This window comes from Spinacia oleracea, chromosome 4 (genome assembly GCF_020520425.1).
Source record: "Spinacia oleracea cultivar Varoflay chromosome 4, BTI_SOV_V1, whole genome shotgun sequence".
NCBI lineage: Eukaryota > Viridiplantae > Streptophyta > Magnoliopsida > Caryophyllales > Amaranthaceae > Spinacia > Spinacia oleracea.
In genome coordinates, this window is record NC_079490.1 from 137146849 (window position 1) to 137164527 (window position 17679).

General features: G+C 33.8%; 2 protein-coding genes across 3 annotated transcripts; one reads left to right on the plus strand and one right to left on the minus strand.

Annotated features, from left to right (window-relative positions):
* The first annotated feature begins 1653 nt into the window (after positions 1–1653).
* LOC110775473 (universal stress protein PHOS32) lies at positions 1654–8623 on the plus strand. Of its 2 annotated transcripts, none has more exons than XM_021980079.2 (4): positions 1654–2316; positions 4096–4414; positions 8097–8146; positions 8366–8623. In XM_021980079.2, exons 1-3 carry the CDS (start codon positions 1867–1869, stop codon positions 8105–8107), a joined length of 780 nt encoding a protein of 259 aa, XP_021835771.1. In that variant the 5' UTR covers positions 1654–1866; the 3' UTR covers positions 8108–8146; positions 8366–8623. The 2 variants fall into 2 exon arrangements, with proteins under 2 accessions (XP_021835771.1, XP_021835770.1); XM_021980078.2 differs by having other exon boundaries at positions 1655–2316; positions 8361–8623.
* A 6829-nt stretch (positions 8624–15452) lies between these two features.
* Positions 15453–16374, minus strand: LOC110775475 (uncharacterized). Its single transcript, XM_021980080.2, has one exon. The coding sequence runs from the start codon at positions 16115–16117 to the stop codon at positions 15524–15526; it is 594 nt and encodes a 197-aa protein (XP_021835772.2). The 5' UTR covers positions 16118–16374; the 3' UTR covers positions 15453–15523.
* Positions 16375–17679: the final 1305 nt, after the last annotated feature.

Sequence of the window (17679 nt, forward strand, 5' to 3'; positions counted from 1 at the left end):
CTCTCTTATCAAAAAATAATGTCGGGTCCATTCGTCTATATGGCTTGGTTTGAGGCAGGTGTGGGTACACGGACTGGTGTTGAAAGGGGCTAATTTTATTTTCCTCCTGCGAGGCGGGGTTTAGGACGGGATTAGTATCGTACCTATCGTGGTGACAGGCATGGGGATGAGAATTTTAGGCAGGTACAGGTGACAGGTGTTGAGGGACCAGCCTCATCCCGCTTCAAAGTTTATTTAGCTGAATAAAGTATAAGGTGGGGGATAGTTATTAAATGATCGGTAATGATGTAGTCGATGATATGGGAGTATTAAATGGGTATGACTATCAAAGTAAAGAGCATATGCTAATAAATTTATTTTATACATGGGTTATGAAAGGGGAAGAACATAAATTTATCAATGTACCCTTATTTTTTTTCTTTCAATTTGTTAAATAAATAAGACACATAATAGAGGCAGTAACAGATCTATCGATCATTAGTTCTAATAAAAAGATTATCTATAAACTCTATTTCGATGATAATTGTCAATAGCTATAATTTAGATATACAAATTTAATATTCGATCATATTATAAATCGTCATTGCACGACTATACCAGTTATTATTTCTAAATAAGTAGAAATAAGATGAAATGCCAGTTATCATTTCTTAATAAGTAGAAATAAGATGAAATATCAAATATCATCTCAGAATATTCAAGACTAGTCTTATATGCACGCAATGCGTGCGAACGTAAATGGAAAATAAAATTGCGATACTACATGCATCTTATAACATCAATCAATATGTAAGGGAAAAAATTATTTCGCAAAGTTCTTCTAGAGAAAAATTAAACATTATCTATATGTGAGCGATTTCCTTCAATATTGTTTGATGATTCGTAAATTCCCAAAATACGCTACTTTTTCACTTGTTTCCAACTCTACCGTCCACGTCAGCAAGAAAGTCGGTCTAATTTTTTTTTATAAAATCTACAATAAATCGCTATCTGAAATAGCGGTTTAAAGAGGTAAACCGCTATCTGAAATAGCGGCTTATATAATTTAGATTTAATGAAAATATATTATATATATATATATATATATATATATATATATATATATATATATATATATATATATATATATATATATATATATATATATCGTGCATCGCACGGGTATTATGCTAGTTGACTTCTATATAATAAAGATTAGAGCATCAATACTAGCTATCTCTTCGCCCCTCTTAACTTTTCTCTTTCTTTAAGAGTTAGCTAGCTCTTAGATAAAATGTGGTAACTCTTAACCCCCTCTTATTATTTAGAGGTTGATTGAGACATCCTCTAAATAAGAGTGGGGTTGAGGTGGAGGTTTGTGTTTACTTTGTGATTTTATGTTTCTTTTTAAAAAGGAAAAATATGTAAAAAGGTAGTTAAGAGATACGGAGTAGTAAATAAGAGATAGTCTATTTCTTAAGTTTTTGATGGATATCTCTTATTAAGAGATGGTGGTGATGTGGATGAGAGAAGGAACTAAGAGGTGGCAAATAAGAGTTACCTTATGATTGATGCTCTTAGGATGAGCATTCACCAGGAGGTCAATGACAAATCGTTGACTAAATTAGATTTTAGCCCAACTAAGCGATATCCCTTCCAACTCACATTAACCGAATCAATATTAACAGCCCAAAGTTGAAAATTCCCCCTAAATTTTGCCCATAAATCATCACAAAAATTTTGGCAACATAAAGAAATTTAAATATTGCCAATTTGCCGTAACATATCGACTTAACCTCCCATTTGATTCCATTTGACAAAGAAGAATTATAAACAAGCAAAAATCAAGAAAATTCCAAGAAAAAAAACCCAGACAATCGAGAAAAGATGGCAACGAATCAACAAAACCAAAACCCAGAAAGCCAATCATACCCAGAAATGCCACCAATCCGTGTTAAGGCAGCACCCACAAGCAGCACATCATCGCCAAGAGTGACCGTTTCAACCCCAACTGCCACCGCAACAGGCGCAGCCGCCGAGACACCTACGGCAGGAGCGGCGAGGAAGATAGCGATAGCGGTGGATCTGAGCGACGAAAGTGCGTTCGCGGTTAAATGGGCTGTCGACCACTACATTCGTCCTGGTGATGCAGTTGTTCTTCTTCATGTTCGTCCTACTTCTGTGCTTTACGGCGCTGATTGGGGTTGCGTCGATTTCTCTGCTGCTGCTGGCGCTACTGATAATAATGAGGTGTCGCATCAGAAACTGGAAGATGATTTCGACGCTTTTACTACTTCTAAGGCTGCTGATCTTGCTCAACCCCTTATTCAAGCTCAGGTTTGTGTTCGGTTTTTTGGATTCTTGATTAGTAAGATTATGCCCTAATTTGGATTCTTCATTCTTTGATTTATTAGGAAGTTTTGGGTTTTGTGATGGCGTAAAAACCCAATTTAATTTTTGTCGGAAAATGCCCTAATTTTGGATTTTAGGGGGGTTTTATCGCTTAGGGTTTTATAAATTGTTTGATTTTTGGAGACCCATTTCTCCAAAGTTTCTTGTTTCCTGTTGTCGTATTGTTGTATGGGCATGTGTAAATTTTGGTGGGGTAAAATTTTATGAGTTCGAGGCTCTGTAAACTCGCGAGCCATAATTCTGCTGTTCCAATTGTTCCTAACTCTTTAAGTTTTATTTTTAGAGGATAAACCATGTGGGTTTTTGTAGAAATGTACAGGTAAAGTTATTATTTTTGAAAAATTCTTTGTTCGATTGATTAGAATGTGTAAAATCCCTATTTTATTTTGAAATGGCCTATATAATTGTGGAGTTTTGTAAAAAAAAATCTCACTGGTTTGGGGTTTTGGGTTTGGTTGGAGTTCGTGATTGTGAGAAAACCTATTTCATTTAGCTGAAAACCCTAATATTGGAGTTCTGATTAACTGGTGGGTGATTTATGTGAGGAGGATTTTAGGATGCCTTCTTTACTTGGGTTTCTGTTAAATGTGTGATTTTAGGTGTTTTTATATCTGCCTAATTTCTTCGAAGCTTCTGATTTTGTAATTGTTGTATGGGTATGTGTAAATTTAGTTTGGGTTTAAATTCATGAGTTACAGGTTCTGCGAAATTTGAAACCGTACTTTTGCAGTTGTGATTTCTGCTATGTTGAATTTTAGGGGACTAGTGACATGGTTTGGTAGAGATGTACATTACTGCCTGATTCACTTCTCTAAACCGCTTAATGTTGATGTTCTGTAGAGAAGTGCTGGTTAATATCATTTTGGTGAATAACATAAGTTTCGGTCTTGTTAAACTGTGATGATCAAATTGTAATCTTTGTCTAGTATTTTCTTTGTGGACTTTATCTCTATCTGTGAGAGACAAGCGTGGTGGGTAATTATTTGGATTTTAAATTTGCAAATTATGAGCCTGATGTGGTGAGTTTGCTGGACGGTTTGAAGGCACAAATTAGGAAGCATAAGCTTGCAGAATTCAGATTATACCGAAGTATAAGTGAGATTTACGTGGGGGGTGGGGGGTGTGAATGTGTGTTGTACTTCCAAAAAAGCAGTAATAAATTGTTGGGAGGTGGTGTCACTGTGGTGAAGATGTCTTCTCTGTTGATGATTTTGCCTTGTTGGATCAGATATTTTGATGTATCTTTCTTTACATAAACATGTATTGGTATTTAATGTTGACTTATTCTTGGTTGTCAACTGATTAGGAATTTGTTTTCGTTGTAAGGGTCAGTTATTCTTGCAGGTTTATTTGTGTCTTGCATTTGTTTTATTCGTAGAAACAGCTACGGTATGCACCTAGGCAATGTTTGAATTGTTGTCCGTTTCTGTCTGGTAATAGTTTATGCCCCATGTCATAAGCAATTACTCTGGGCATCTAAGAGGGGAAAAGATCAATTCCAAGTTAGGAAGCCGTTGACTTAAAATTCTATGTTTCTGCATTGACTTTGAGATTTTTATGTGGAATCTGAGATAAGATTAATATGTTTTCTGTTCGATATTGAATCAAATTCTTTTATATTATTGGTATTATCGTTTCTAGTTTTAAGATTTTATCAAGCAGTGAAATTAGGGCTGATGTTGTTAATATCCTTTACTGTTCTAGGTGCCATATAAAATTCATATTGTTAAAGACCATGACATGAAGGAAAGATTGTGTTTGGAGGTGGAGAGGCTGGGTTTTAATGCTGTAATTATGGGAAGCCGTGGATTTGGTGCATCTAAGAGAGGAAGCAATGGTAGGCTTGGGAGTGTCAGTGATTATTGTGTTCGCCACTGTGTCTGTCCTGTAGTGGTTGTCCGTTATCCTGATGAGAAGGATGGAAATGATGGAGATGATGCAATGGTTGATGTGGCCGAGGCAGATGAAAATGTGGTAGCTGATGAAGAGGAAGAGTACCATGATGCTTCAGATGAACGCAAAGGTAAGAAATATCGTATGGACTTTAATAATTTGGTGGTCTTTTGATTTCCAATCCATTTAATGTCGAATTGTCCCTGTGGTTGAATTGGATTTAGCATTGGATTTTATGCTATTTTTGTGTGTTTGTGCAGTCAAAAGTTTGTACGCTTTTTATATTTACTATGTCAACTGCCGTGATTTATTGCAAGGGGCTGATGGTTTTATCAATTTTATGTACAGTCCATAGCCTATTTTGTTCAAAAGCCAGAGTGACTTGAACAAAATGCCTGGTTAACTTTTCAAGTCAAAACCATGCATTGAAATGGTGGTGTTCTCCTTCCGGTGTTAGAAAACTAAGCTATTTTATGTTTGGGTGCAAATAAGGGGAAAGCTTTACTCCTAAACAAAACAAATAACGTACGACTTATGCATGGCAAAGCCATGCCAACTATATCTTCATGAATAATCTTCTTCAATTCTCTGTAAGGACCTTGAAGGAAACAAAGTTCTATAGTATTGCCAAGAGGCCCAAGAGGACATCTGATTTGGACAATAAGCATCTGATAACTGTTATGTTATTTGCCTTTCACCTGTACTGAAATAAATCAATTTTATCTGCAGATTGATTCAACTATTTAGTCATGGCAAGATGAAGTGTGCACCCTCATAGTTTACTATATCATTGTTTTGGTGTTTTTTATGGAGTCCTCTATTTTCTTTCGTTTTAGTTGAATGGCTTTTTGGTGGGGAGTGGGTGAGTGGGATGACTGGGACAGACGTATACTTGTTGACTACCTTACCCCAATAATCTCAAGGGAAATATGACCTAATGTTCTACTAATAGGAACGAGTATTTGGTAAACTGCAAATACCAACATTTTAGTTAACTTTTGCGGTTATAGTACTAAATTGGTGTTTGGGCCGGCCCACTGTTACCTGATTCGCTAGTATGAGACTGGATACGGGTACGCAATTCGCTACCTAATTTGCTAATTAGACCAACATTGTACCATTTTCATGTTATGATTCGTTTATTTGGTTCGCGGTTCGTGGGGTGATTAGAGAATTAGGTATCACTGGGCCGGCCCAATCATCTCCAGTAGTCATAATCATACTGCTGTTTTGTTGGTTGAAACTTTGGAGGTATCACAAGGCCATTGGCCTTTTCAAGAATTTAGGGCTGTGGAATGGATTGGCCATTCCATCCATTTTATTTTTGGTTGGACGCTTTTGGTATGGAACCTCATACCAAGGGGGTTCTAATCTCACCCCTATCCCCTGGAATCTTATACCCACCTCTCCCCCTAAGATTCACAATCCATTCCACCTTTGTTACAAATTTTAACTTACATGAGAGAGGAACAACAACTGAAGACATTTACTCTTCACCGGCCACTGTCATCTCTTCGCCGGCCACCAGTCAGAAATTTCCTCTTTGCCGGCCACCGTCATCGTTGATGAGTTTGGGTTTTTGATTACTGTTGAATTATTTGATCGTGGATTATGGAGATGAGATGAGGTTGTTTTCCATTTTGTTTCTTCCGGATAGTCAATGGAGTATGCACTTGATTTTTGATTTTTTTTTTTTTGGAATTGTTGCAAGTCATTGCTGGAATTGAGATACCATTTTCCGTTTATTATTTTTTAATTCTGTTTTTAGTTGTTGTTTCGCATGTCTGGTGGATACAGTGGCACTCGATTTTAATTTTTTTCACTTGATATTTTTGAAATTTATCATTTTTGGACTTATTGTACAAATCATTTAAATTTTTTAACTTTGGAGGTTTGATTATCCATTCCAAGTGTGAACCAAACATTGTGAATTTGATTTGAAATCCATTCCACGATTCAACCAAACAACTTTTGATTGGTATGAGATTTTGAATCCATACTCCCCTGGTATGAGATTCTGTACCAATCCATTCCAATTCAGTGAACCAAACAGCCCCTTAAAGTATTGGGTAAATGAGGGTCATTGCCTTATGAATTTGTTTGTTACCTGGATCTTGATCATATTCTCTAGAATTCTGTAACCCTATGGAGATCGGGGATTGAGGTTTGAGTCGTTTGACACTCGAAACAGATGATGAGAAACTCCTAAGTAGCCATGTCCAACCGTGGGATATGCTGATATGCACCCACAGTAGACCTTTCTAACTTTGTATAACATACATTTTTAATACGATTCAATGCCATAATTTGAGTCATAGGTTGGATTTTCGTGGGTTGGCTTGTCAAATTTAAGGACTGCGGTTGGAATTTATTTCTTTGGGATTATGAAGTTGTGTGGTTCGAAGCTTCATTGTTGGTTTTTAATTTGTATTGTGCCCTTAGATTTAGACTGTTGAATCTTACACATTAGCTTCTTACAGTATGTTGTGAGATGTGATAGAGTAGACTATCCAGAATCCTAGGTCATCACTTCGAGGAGGTATAGAAGTTCTTTAGTTTTTTTTTTGTTTTTTGTTCTTTTTTGCTTTGGTGTAATATTTTGAGGAGCTTGAAGTTGTACAAATACGTGTTTATAAATTGCCTGCAATGCTTTGTCTATCAGAAAACGTGGATTGGCTCTTGAGAAGCGTCACCTCTTATGATTTTCAAGTTTCGCAAAGAGGATAGAATTGTTTGTTCTTAAGAATTGTATTCTTATATTGTGTAACGTTGTATCACAGCTTTTAAATTTATATGATGTTGAAATTTAGGGACATTAAATTTTAATAGTCCTAGGTAGGTTTCCTAAGTTATCCTGTTTTAGGGTTTTGAAAATCCTGACTTTGCAAAAAAAGTTTGATTGAAGCTTTGCTAGAGTCGTCTGACGTTGCCTAGGTTTGTAAATTGTAATGGGAAATTGTGAGCCATATCAGCCTGCCTAGTTTGGCAGAGTTATATAAGACCTATTAGCTGATCTTCAACCTAATCATCAGGGAAATCATGTTGCTTGCATTTCCTGGGCAACAATTTCAACCTTATATTTCAGTGTTCATGCCATTACTGATTTACTGACATAGAATTACCATTTACTAGATTAGATCCCGTGTACGCACGGATTTTGATAATTTCTTTCACAAATTATTTAACGGATTATCTTCCAAACTACTGCATAGTTATAACATTTTTAACATACTCGTTTAAATTTATTCATCTAATGTGCATATTACCAATTTAAAATGCTAATATGGTAATTTGCCCAGGAAATGTGCATACTCGTTTAAAATGCTAATATGGTAATTTGACCAAAATATTGAGTGCTAGTATATTTTTCATTATTAATATAGCGATTTGACTAAAATATTACCAATTTAGAATTATTATTATTACGTCGTATCTATTATTGTCATAGTTTATAAACTAAATTTTGTTTCCATACATAAATGGTTGATAAAAAAGAATGAAAATAAAAGAAAATAAAACAGATACACTTTTTTAGAAAAAATCACACCAGGAAATGACACGTGTCATTCCTGGTGTCTCTTTTAGTATATAGTAATAGATTACGTCATATCTATTTTTGTCATAGTTTATAAACTAAATTTTGTTTCCATACATAAATGGTTGATAAAAAAGAATGAAAATAAAAGAAAATAAAACAGATACACTTTTTAAGAAAAAATTGCACCAGGAAATGACACGTGTCATTCCTGGTGTCTCTTTTAGTATATAGTAATAGATTCCCTTGTGTGCTAACGTTACTGTTATTTGTGCAGCGACAGCCTGATCTGATGCCTGGGATACGGGTGTGATTATTGAGTAGCAGGTACACATTTCTGACTCCAAAGAGTTAAAATGATGATTGCATGTTGCTATACCTGCGAATCCCAACTAGAGGAAGAAGAAAACATGTGGTTTATTTTATTAGAATATGCTTGTTGCTCTGTGTTTCTTACATGCTGTTACCGTTAATAATGTGACAGTTTGTTGTGTAGAAGAATAAGGGAATTCATTGTTTACTCTGGTGTTTTGCTATGTAGAAAAGGCTTAGCTGGTATAGGGAGATCTATCAACATGAGCTGGAGCTTGGCTGGCTTATAAATGGAGTCTTGGTGCTATTCTCTGCTACTCCCCTGGATTTTATGTTTGTCTGAATTGGGTTTTTTTTTTTTTTTTATGTGTATTAATTAATTAGCTTTGCCTGTGAATTTCTGGTTTAGTTTCAGAATATCTCCTGGTCTTTGTAAAACAGTTTGCTGCTGCCTTAATGCTGATATAAAATAGGTTATATTTGAGATCTGAAGTTTGTTTGGCTCTGTAGAGGACCTTTTGTCTTTTATATACTCATATGGGGGGGGGTATGGGGGCATTTTGTTTTTGTTTTTACCGGTAGATGGTTAGATGAGGCAGTAAATTTTTGGGAGTGGATGAAGTGCTTATATCATCATCATCATCATCATCATCATCATCATCATCAGGAGTGGCATCGTTATAACACATGATTCTCCTCATTATAGCCGTGGACCCTGGTCTGGTCTTACATTACAAGGGCGTTAGAAGGGGGTTAGACTGTTGGGATAAGTCTTACCGATTGGTTGGACAAATAGAGAAACAATCGGTTGGATAAATAGAGAGATGGTTTGGGTCATGTGTGTTGAGCAGGATGATTAGTGGTCGCTGTGCATGTTTGGGTGTAAGTAAGATTTGAACTGTTGTGTTGGTATGGTACTAGTAGTGTAGGGAAAGGCAGTAATAGGAATGATCTTTCATGAAGCATAGGTTGGGTATTTGAATGACGGGGTTTGCAGCAATGGTATAAAAATAAGTTTGAATGAGAAGTTGGTATGTGAAAATAGTGAGATGAATAAAAGATAATTAGAGGAAAGTCTTAGATACATTATGTAGGTACTACATAATAGAAATGTAGAGAAATAATTAAGTGTAGAGTGTTATCTGTACACAAAACTGTATTCTTCTTCAGTATTAGTATTGTAGGCACAGGCAGAGATATAAGACCAGGGCTGGGTTGGCAGTAATTGGCACAGGCAAGTGCGTATATGTGGTTTGAGGTGTGGGATTATCCGGGTTTGGTTAGATTATTTATAAGGAATATTCTGGGGTTTGGTTAGATTATTTATGAGGAGATTGTGATTGTGATGGAAGGCCCCTAGTAAAGACCTGTTTCTCTTGACAATAGTTTTTAGTGTTAAGTTTGGGTTTAAAGAATTGGAAACTCACGAGAACCACACAACCTCATTAAGAAAACATTCTAACCCTACCGTACCGACGATGGATTGGCATCTTAATTCTTAAATGTGCCAAGTTTGGTGGTACTCAATTACTCAATAATATTATCAATGTTTATAAAATTATCTTCTCTTTTCTTCTTCTTCTTTTGACAATTTCTTTACATCCTTCCCGCTGTCCCTCCCAAATACGACCAGTCTGAATACACCTTATTTAACTAATATTTGTTCAACATTCATAACCCCTTGCTTACGCCTTACGGACCCCCCTTTTTTTTTAGTGTTGAAGTTCAACTTAAGTTCAATGGACTATTAATATTAAGAAAACATGACAAGTAGGACTTCCCGAGAAGCATAAGTTAGATGTGTTGTTTGAATTGTTGCTTCATTAAATAATGGCTCAATACAGTACAACTTTCTCAAAAATTATACTACGGAGTAGTAGTTTTCACAACGTGAAGATATTTGTATGTCTGTCTGTCTAGCCTTACTAAGTACGGAGTATAATTTTTTATGATAAATTACTTTGTCTGTTACTAACTGAACAACTTTAGAAATTAACATCATGATTATGCATTTAAATTGAATAGTGTATAAAGTTATGCTCCATTAGTCTTAGCGTAGACAATAGTGGCGTAGGTGTGTCAGTGTGTGGGATGGGCAAAGCATAAAAATTGAATAGTGTATTCGTGTATTGTGTGTAATGGAATACGGAGTAGTACAAATAGCTTCATTTTCAACATTTTTAGTAACCATAAAAAAGGTTCTAATGTGTTCAAAAGAAGTTCATCTAGATTTTGATACGTTGAACAAAGAATTTATTCGTCTAAATTATATTCACTGGACTTGTTTTAACTATCTGGAAAAAAAATTCTCTGTTTGTGAAAAAAAAAGATAAAATATGTTTGTGAAATTGTCTGAAAAACTTATTTTATCTGAATTTATTTTTAACTTTTTTATCTCAACTTATCTTATTGGAAAAATTGATAAAGACAGTCCAAACTATGGACATTCTTCTTTAAAAGGTCCCAAATACGGATTATTACTGGTAGGTCCAAACTAAAGGGGGTGATAACTTTGCGTGGGCCTTTTTCAGAAATGACCGGTTACGTAAGTAAAGCTTGATGACGTGTCAGGTTGTTTAAAAAAAAACGTGCCACTTAAAAAATGCCCACCCATTTAATAAAAACCCACCCGTTTAAAATACCCACTTCCCCTTTAAATGAAAACCCAGACCCCCAACTTCTTTATTCTTCATCTTCTTCGACAAAATCAACTGTTGCTGCTGGTAATGCTCTGTTCATTCCTTCTTCTTTTTTTCGTCTTTATATTTTTTTTCACCTATTCACTCATTTATAAAATAATTTGCAGAAAATCATGATATACTTTCATTTACAATTTTTATTTTTGATTCTATTGTACAATATAAAAATTAAGAAAGAAAAACAGTGGATTGTGCTTACCATGATTAATGCTAACCATTTTCTAACAAAATTAGCCGAGACAAAATAAAAATAATAATCAGAAACAATGTAAGTCGAGACATACATAGGATTATTGTAAATTAACTAATCTGATCATTTCATTACTGCAAAAGAAACATTGGCAATTTAAGAAACAAAATTCAAAAGAAAATTGTGATCAAGAAAATAAAATAACACAATGAATTTCACAAAATCATTTCCATTAAACTGTAAGATTAGATACATCATTACCAAACCTATTCAATAACAGAACAAAATACCACCTTGATTCAATCCCACATCTCTCAAATTTTCACAACCCAGACCCTAATTCCTACCATAAAACCCCCAAATTCAACGGAAAAGAACACTAAAACCTTATTTAAGAGATAGTAAAATAGAAACGGCGTGCTTAGCGAGTTCACCGGAAAGAACAAGCCTGACAGTTCACCGATGTCAGGGTAAACTTGTTGCTCCGGCTTGCAAAATGATCACCGAACCACCCTGTCACCCAAACATCCACCTCTATCCGAAACTATGAATTGGGTTGAAAATCCCAAAAATTGAAAACACTAACCCGCAAAAAGTAATCAATTTTGCTCCAATTGACACACAATTTTACCCCAATAAACCACTGAAATCAACTAATTAAAGAGAGAAAAAAAGGCAGCTGATGAAGAGCGAAGAGGACCGATGAAGGATGGTATTAAAAGGAGGAAGGAGGAGGAGAGAGAAAACAGAAAGGAGAAGAGGGAGGAGGAGGAGATCGAGATACTGGTGGGAGTGGTGGTGGACTGGTGGTGAGGGTATTTTCTTACAGAGGAGTGAGTGGAATAGGAAGAAGAAAGAGTTGGAGGACTAAATGGATGATGGAGAATAAAAACACGTGCCAGCCTATTTCTTCCCTCAAATTATTTAGAAAAAAAGGTAAATTAAATATAAAATCAAAAATCAAACACTTTAACTTATTTAACCAGTATCCGGTTAAAAGGCCCACGCAAAGTTATCACCCCATTTAGTTAGGACCTGCCAGTAATAATTTGTAGTTGGACCCTTTTAAAGATGAACGTCCATAGTTGGAACTGTCTTTGTCAATTTTTCCTATCTTATTTGAATATATTTTATCTAATCTTAACCAAACTTAACATATCTTATCTTATCCGAATTTACGTGAATTTAATCTTATCTTACTAACATATTTTATCTTGTTGAAACTTATAAAATTTATCTTCACTTATATTATCTGAACTTAATTTATCGACTTATATTTTTTTGAAATAAGCTTTGCTTTGTGTGATGAAATTGTATAAAAAAATTACTCTATATTTTATCTGAACTCATTTTATTTGGACTTATTATAATATATGAATTTATCTAAAAAACTTATTTTGTATTATAACATTTGAATATATTTTAAAGTATAAAATAGTCAAAATAAGTCGAATATATAACGTCTAAGTTAATCATGTAAATAGGGCACACCTTATACTTATACTTTCAATTTTCTACCAAAAATAGACGTAATAGCGGCTGAGTTATCTTATCTGAATTATCTTAACTTATGTGAATAACTAAAATTATTTGAGATTATTTTTCATGAAATAAGTGGAAATAATGGATTCCATTAATAGTTTCGGTTGCTACTAATAACTTTAGGAATCTTTCCTAAAATGATATTAGATTAAGATTACGATTTTAGCATATTCTTTGGATAAGGGGATACAAATCATCAAGTTATCAAAACAATACAGTACAAATGAAGTACTCTTCCGTATTTAATTAAAATATATAGTTTGGCCGGGACATAGTTTTAGAAGGTTGAGTTGAATTTATTAAAATAAGATGAAAGTGGGTATTGAGTTACTCCCTTCGTATTTTAAAAAGAGATACGCTTTGACCGGCACGAAATTTAAAAGAGTGAGTTGAATTTATTAAAATAAGATGAAAGTGGGATAGTGGTTGAATTATTTATTAGAGTAAAAAGATGATGTGAGTATGAAGTGTGGGGATCACAAGAAATAGATAAATATTAATATAATTGAAAGTGGTGACCAAAACATATAAAGAAACGAAAGTGTATATATTTTTAAAATACAATCGTTTAAGAAAATTGTATCTCTTTTTAAAATATGGAGAGAGCATATTAATACTCGTCCCGGTTTGACCAGCACAAAGATTTAGGCAATTTAATTGACTTATTAATTTATTAGGTGGTACTCCCTCTGTTCCACAATGATGTTCCAATTTCTTTTATCACGTTTGCCAATGCACATTTTGTATCGTATTTATCTATAGTTACACAATATTAAAAATATTTTTTTTTGATATTCTTATAGTGTTCACGGAGACGAATTAAACAAGATCTCACATGAATATGTTTTTCTTATATATTTTAAATAATATAGAAGATTCTCTTCTATTGTGAATAGTGTCAAAAACCTCAATTGGAACATCATTGTGGAACGGAGGGAGTAGTTGATAATGTTTTTTTTTTTTTTTTTTTTTTTTTTTAAATATAGTTAGTGGAAAATGTGACAAATAAAGGGGTGGAAGTGGGTTAGATTTTTTAATGTTTTTTAAGGAAAGAGGAATATATATGGGTCCAATGTAAGTGAGAGAAATGATAAAATGTTAGTAAAATATGTCATTTATAGAAACGTGACGAGTATTAAGGGACGACTTTATAAGGAAAACATGACGAGTATTAAGGGACGGTTGGAGTAGTAAAAAGAGTATCGGAGTAAGTGTGAGAATTACAAGAGAATGAAAAATTAATATAATTGAAGTGGGGACCCTAACATTCCAAAAATAGAAAAAAGTTATTATAATAAATATGGTCAATTATAAATATACCTTTTAATAAAATACGGATGGAGTTCAACTTCTTCCTTAAAAAAAAATACAGTAGATTAAATTGTGATCAAATACAAAGACTCCGTTTATTAAAAACTTATTAAAAAAAAAAATACAATTGAACTTTAAGAAAAATGAAAAAGATTAAAACAATGTTGGCGATATTTTTTTAAATCAGAAATTGAGTTATATCAAAAAAATTTATTGACATTGGATAAAATTAATGGATTCGGTCGAAAATTAAGGCACTTAACTCATTTGGTCTCTCCCTTTGGCATGTAATGTGAAAGGAAAAATAAAAAACCTTGGAATTCAATGCATGGCTGCCAAAAATTGCAATCCAAAAATGTCGGTTGGGTTGGGACTTGGGGTTGATGGGGTGCCCAAGTGCCGTCCATCCACGAGTTTACGAGGCAGTAATAACTTTAAATTTTTTTTATCATTTTATTTTTGCATTCTAAACCACCAATTATTATTTTTAATTTGATTTCGGAGAATATTCCTTAAAAATTAATCCTAACACGATTAGCACATCTAAGCTTAAAATTAAATTTCAAAATAAATTGTTGATTTATTTTTGTTAGATAATGTGAATATTGTTCTCAACCTGAACTATGGCACCTCTAAAGGTTCCGGAAAGGAAAATATATCCGTATGTGAACTAACAGCGGAACTTGATCCCATAACTTCTAGATCGTATTTACAGCAAGTACAAATCTTGCAACAAATATTTCATCCGAAATTGCAAGTCTCACCAAACAAAAGTGATTCAAATTAAACTACGTACCTTGATACGTAAATCCTTGTAAAAAAATACAAAAGGTCTTGCGCGCACAAGGTGTACAATATATTTATTGTACACCAAGATAACTTTAACCCTTTTTTGTAACTTTAACCTAGTTTTGATTAACTTTTATTTTAATAAAATAAAATTGATGGATAAATATTTTAAAGAGTGAAATGATTAATTTTATACATTATTAGTGATTTTGAAGAAATAAGTTATATTAAAATGAAAAAATTTATCACTTAAAAATAGATAACTTTTACATATATAAGCTTAACTTTTAAGCATTTTGAGTTAACTTTTACTCTGGTGTACAAAATTTATTGTACACCCATTGTAAATAAGAATTTGTGAAAATCATAAGGTTAAGTCTCAGATGGAACTTAAATTTGAGATTAATTCTCGTCTAATCACAATAAAGGTTTTTTTTTATCAAATTTTGTCTAATCACGTACTCTAAAATATGAAAATATCTGATTCCTTATCCCAAAAAAGATAAAATAACAGAAGTGATGATAGTGGATTTTTTTAAAATTGGAGTCCAAAATAATAACCTTGCTTTAAAAATCATACTAATTTAGGCATATAGAGCTAATAATTACGTTCTACGTTCAAAATTTTATCATGAAACTACATAAACTTGTCTTTATACAACAAAACAAATTAAACAAAGATCATCATCTATATAAGACTAGAAAGTAATTGTACAAATTAAGAACAAATTTACTACTTAATACTTATATATGTTGGTGTGAGAGGCAAAAATAATTACTAATCCAGAAATACAACAATAAATAAATTAATTAATTAATTAATAATCAGTAGATCTGTTATTATTACGATGTAATATTTAATCAAGAGAGCAAATAAAATTGCCGCTTACGTTTCATAGATGATGGTAACATTGATGAAATCCGGCCATCACCGTTATTATTACAATTTATATTATCTCCGGCTCCGTCTTCGTCTTCGTCTTCGTCTTCATTTTCATCATCTGCTATACTTGACGGTGGTACAGATGATGTCAATGGTACTACTTGAATATCGTCTTCTTCCTCTTCCACATCATTTCCCGAATCACTCTCATATCCTTCGTCTTCGTCTTCGTCTTCGTCTTCGTCTTCGTCCTCTTCTTCGTCGTAGCTATCATAGACGCCATCATTTTCATCATGGTGGGAGTTAACCACCGGAGACTGAACTTGTTGAGAAGAAGTAGTGGACGCACAAGAGACGCAGACGGATAAGGAAGGAGGTAGTATAGGACCGGATGCGGTCCAAGGGGTAGGATCTTGACAAAGATGACAAAGAAGGGTTCTATTGTGTTTACCCACCAAAAAATTGGCCTTGTGAACCTTGCTATCGCAGTGCCAACACAACCGTGCTTGATCCGATTCGCAATACGTCGTCGCCGGAGCACTGCATAGCTCGCAACCAAGTTCGTTCTTCATTTTTTTTCTTTTGGTTTTTGAGAAAATAAAAGTTAAGGGTTGATGTTGATAATTCAAGATGGTAAGAGTTTATTGGGTTTATTGGGTACAAGTTATATATATATAATATATTGAGCTAGAAGGTTGTGTGCGCAAGTAGGTTGTATTTGCGGTTGATCACTAATCTTCAAGGACTTTAACCAATTGGAGGAGGAAAATTATGTGGAGTCTGATACACTTGATTTTTATCATTCAACACGTGGAGTTTTTTTAATCTGGGTATAGGCCTATAGAGGTGTACGACGTGTATATATAGCCTTAGTTTGTGTGGATATATTGTAACGTTGTTGATCTACAGTACTTCCTCCGTTTCACAATAGATGCAATTGCACGTATGTCAATGTACTTATTTGAACATTAATATCTCTAAATGCGTATAAGTAAAATTACTCCCTCCGTTCCAGATTAGTTGTTACACTTTCCTTTTTCGTCCGTCCCAAATTAGTTGTTACACTTCTAAATTAGAAATGACCCCATAATTATTATATTGTCTCTCTCTTCCCACTAAATCTTTTTTTGTCCCCACACCCTCTCTCATTCAATTAAAAAAATACCCACTAACTCCTATCACATCTACTTTTTCAATAAAATAACAATTGATAACCACACTACTACTTATCGCATTAAACTGTATTCCCATGAGAGTGTAATAACTATTCTGGGACGGAGGAGTATAAAAAGTTGATATTTAGAATCCTTACATTAATACGAATTTAACAAGATCTCACTTAACTATGTTTTTTCTTACACAACAGTGAAAGAAAGGTTGTCAAAGTCGATTGATGAAAAGTGCACAAATGAGAAATGATGCATCTATTGTGGAACGGAAGAAGTATGTGTTATTATGAGTACAGTCTTTATCGGCTTAATTGGCATTACCTGATAACATTGTTGATATTGTGTTACTCCCTCCGTCCCGGAATACTTGACCTGTTTTCCTTATCGGGTCGTCCCTTAATACTTGACCTGTTTCTAAAAATGGAAATATTCTAAAATATTATATTATTTCTCACTCCACCCCTATTAACCCACCTACCCCTACTCCATACAAAAAATAATTAAAAATTCAACCCCTACTCTCCCCAACCCCACCCATTTACACATTTCCCACTAACTACATTAAAATAATACCCCACTATCAACTACTACCTATTAAATTAAATAAGTCAATTCAAGTCCTTTAAACTCTGTGCCGGTCAAACCGGGTCGAGTATTCCGGGACGGAGGGAGTATCGTTTAAGTGCTTGGAGATAAGACTTAAAAAAGCCTCACAAAGTAAGTGTTGTGCTGATTAAATATAATTTTTTTTATTAGTAGTGACGCGAGAAATAAGGACAACATGTACATACCAATTCCGCGGTGTTGTCCATAAACGCTTAGTACGATATTTATGTTTAATTTTAGTGTAAAAATATATGATAAAATCATACGTTGATTGTCGAAGATAGATATCTTGACTCTAAACGAATAAAATTTTAACAAGAAAATGCAAATATTTACTTTGCAACTTGTTAGGAAATAAT

What these genes read in the sequence shown, in the direction of transcription:
- LOC110775473 (XM_021980079.2), top strand. Translation starts at nt 1,867, where the DNA reads ATGGCAACGAATCAACAAAACCAAAACCCAGAAAGCCAATCATACCCA. An exon ending in AACCCCTTATTCAAGCTCAG is followed by an intron (nt 2,317 to 4,095) that starts GTTTGTGTTCGG and finishes TTACTGTTCTAG; the next exon opens with GTGCCATATAAAATTCATAT.
- LOC110775475 (XM_021980080.2), bottom strand. Translation starts at nt 16,117, where the DNA reads ATGAAGAACGAACTTGGTTGCGAGCTATGCAGTGCTCCGGCGACGACG.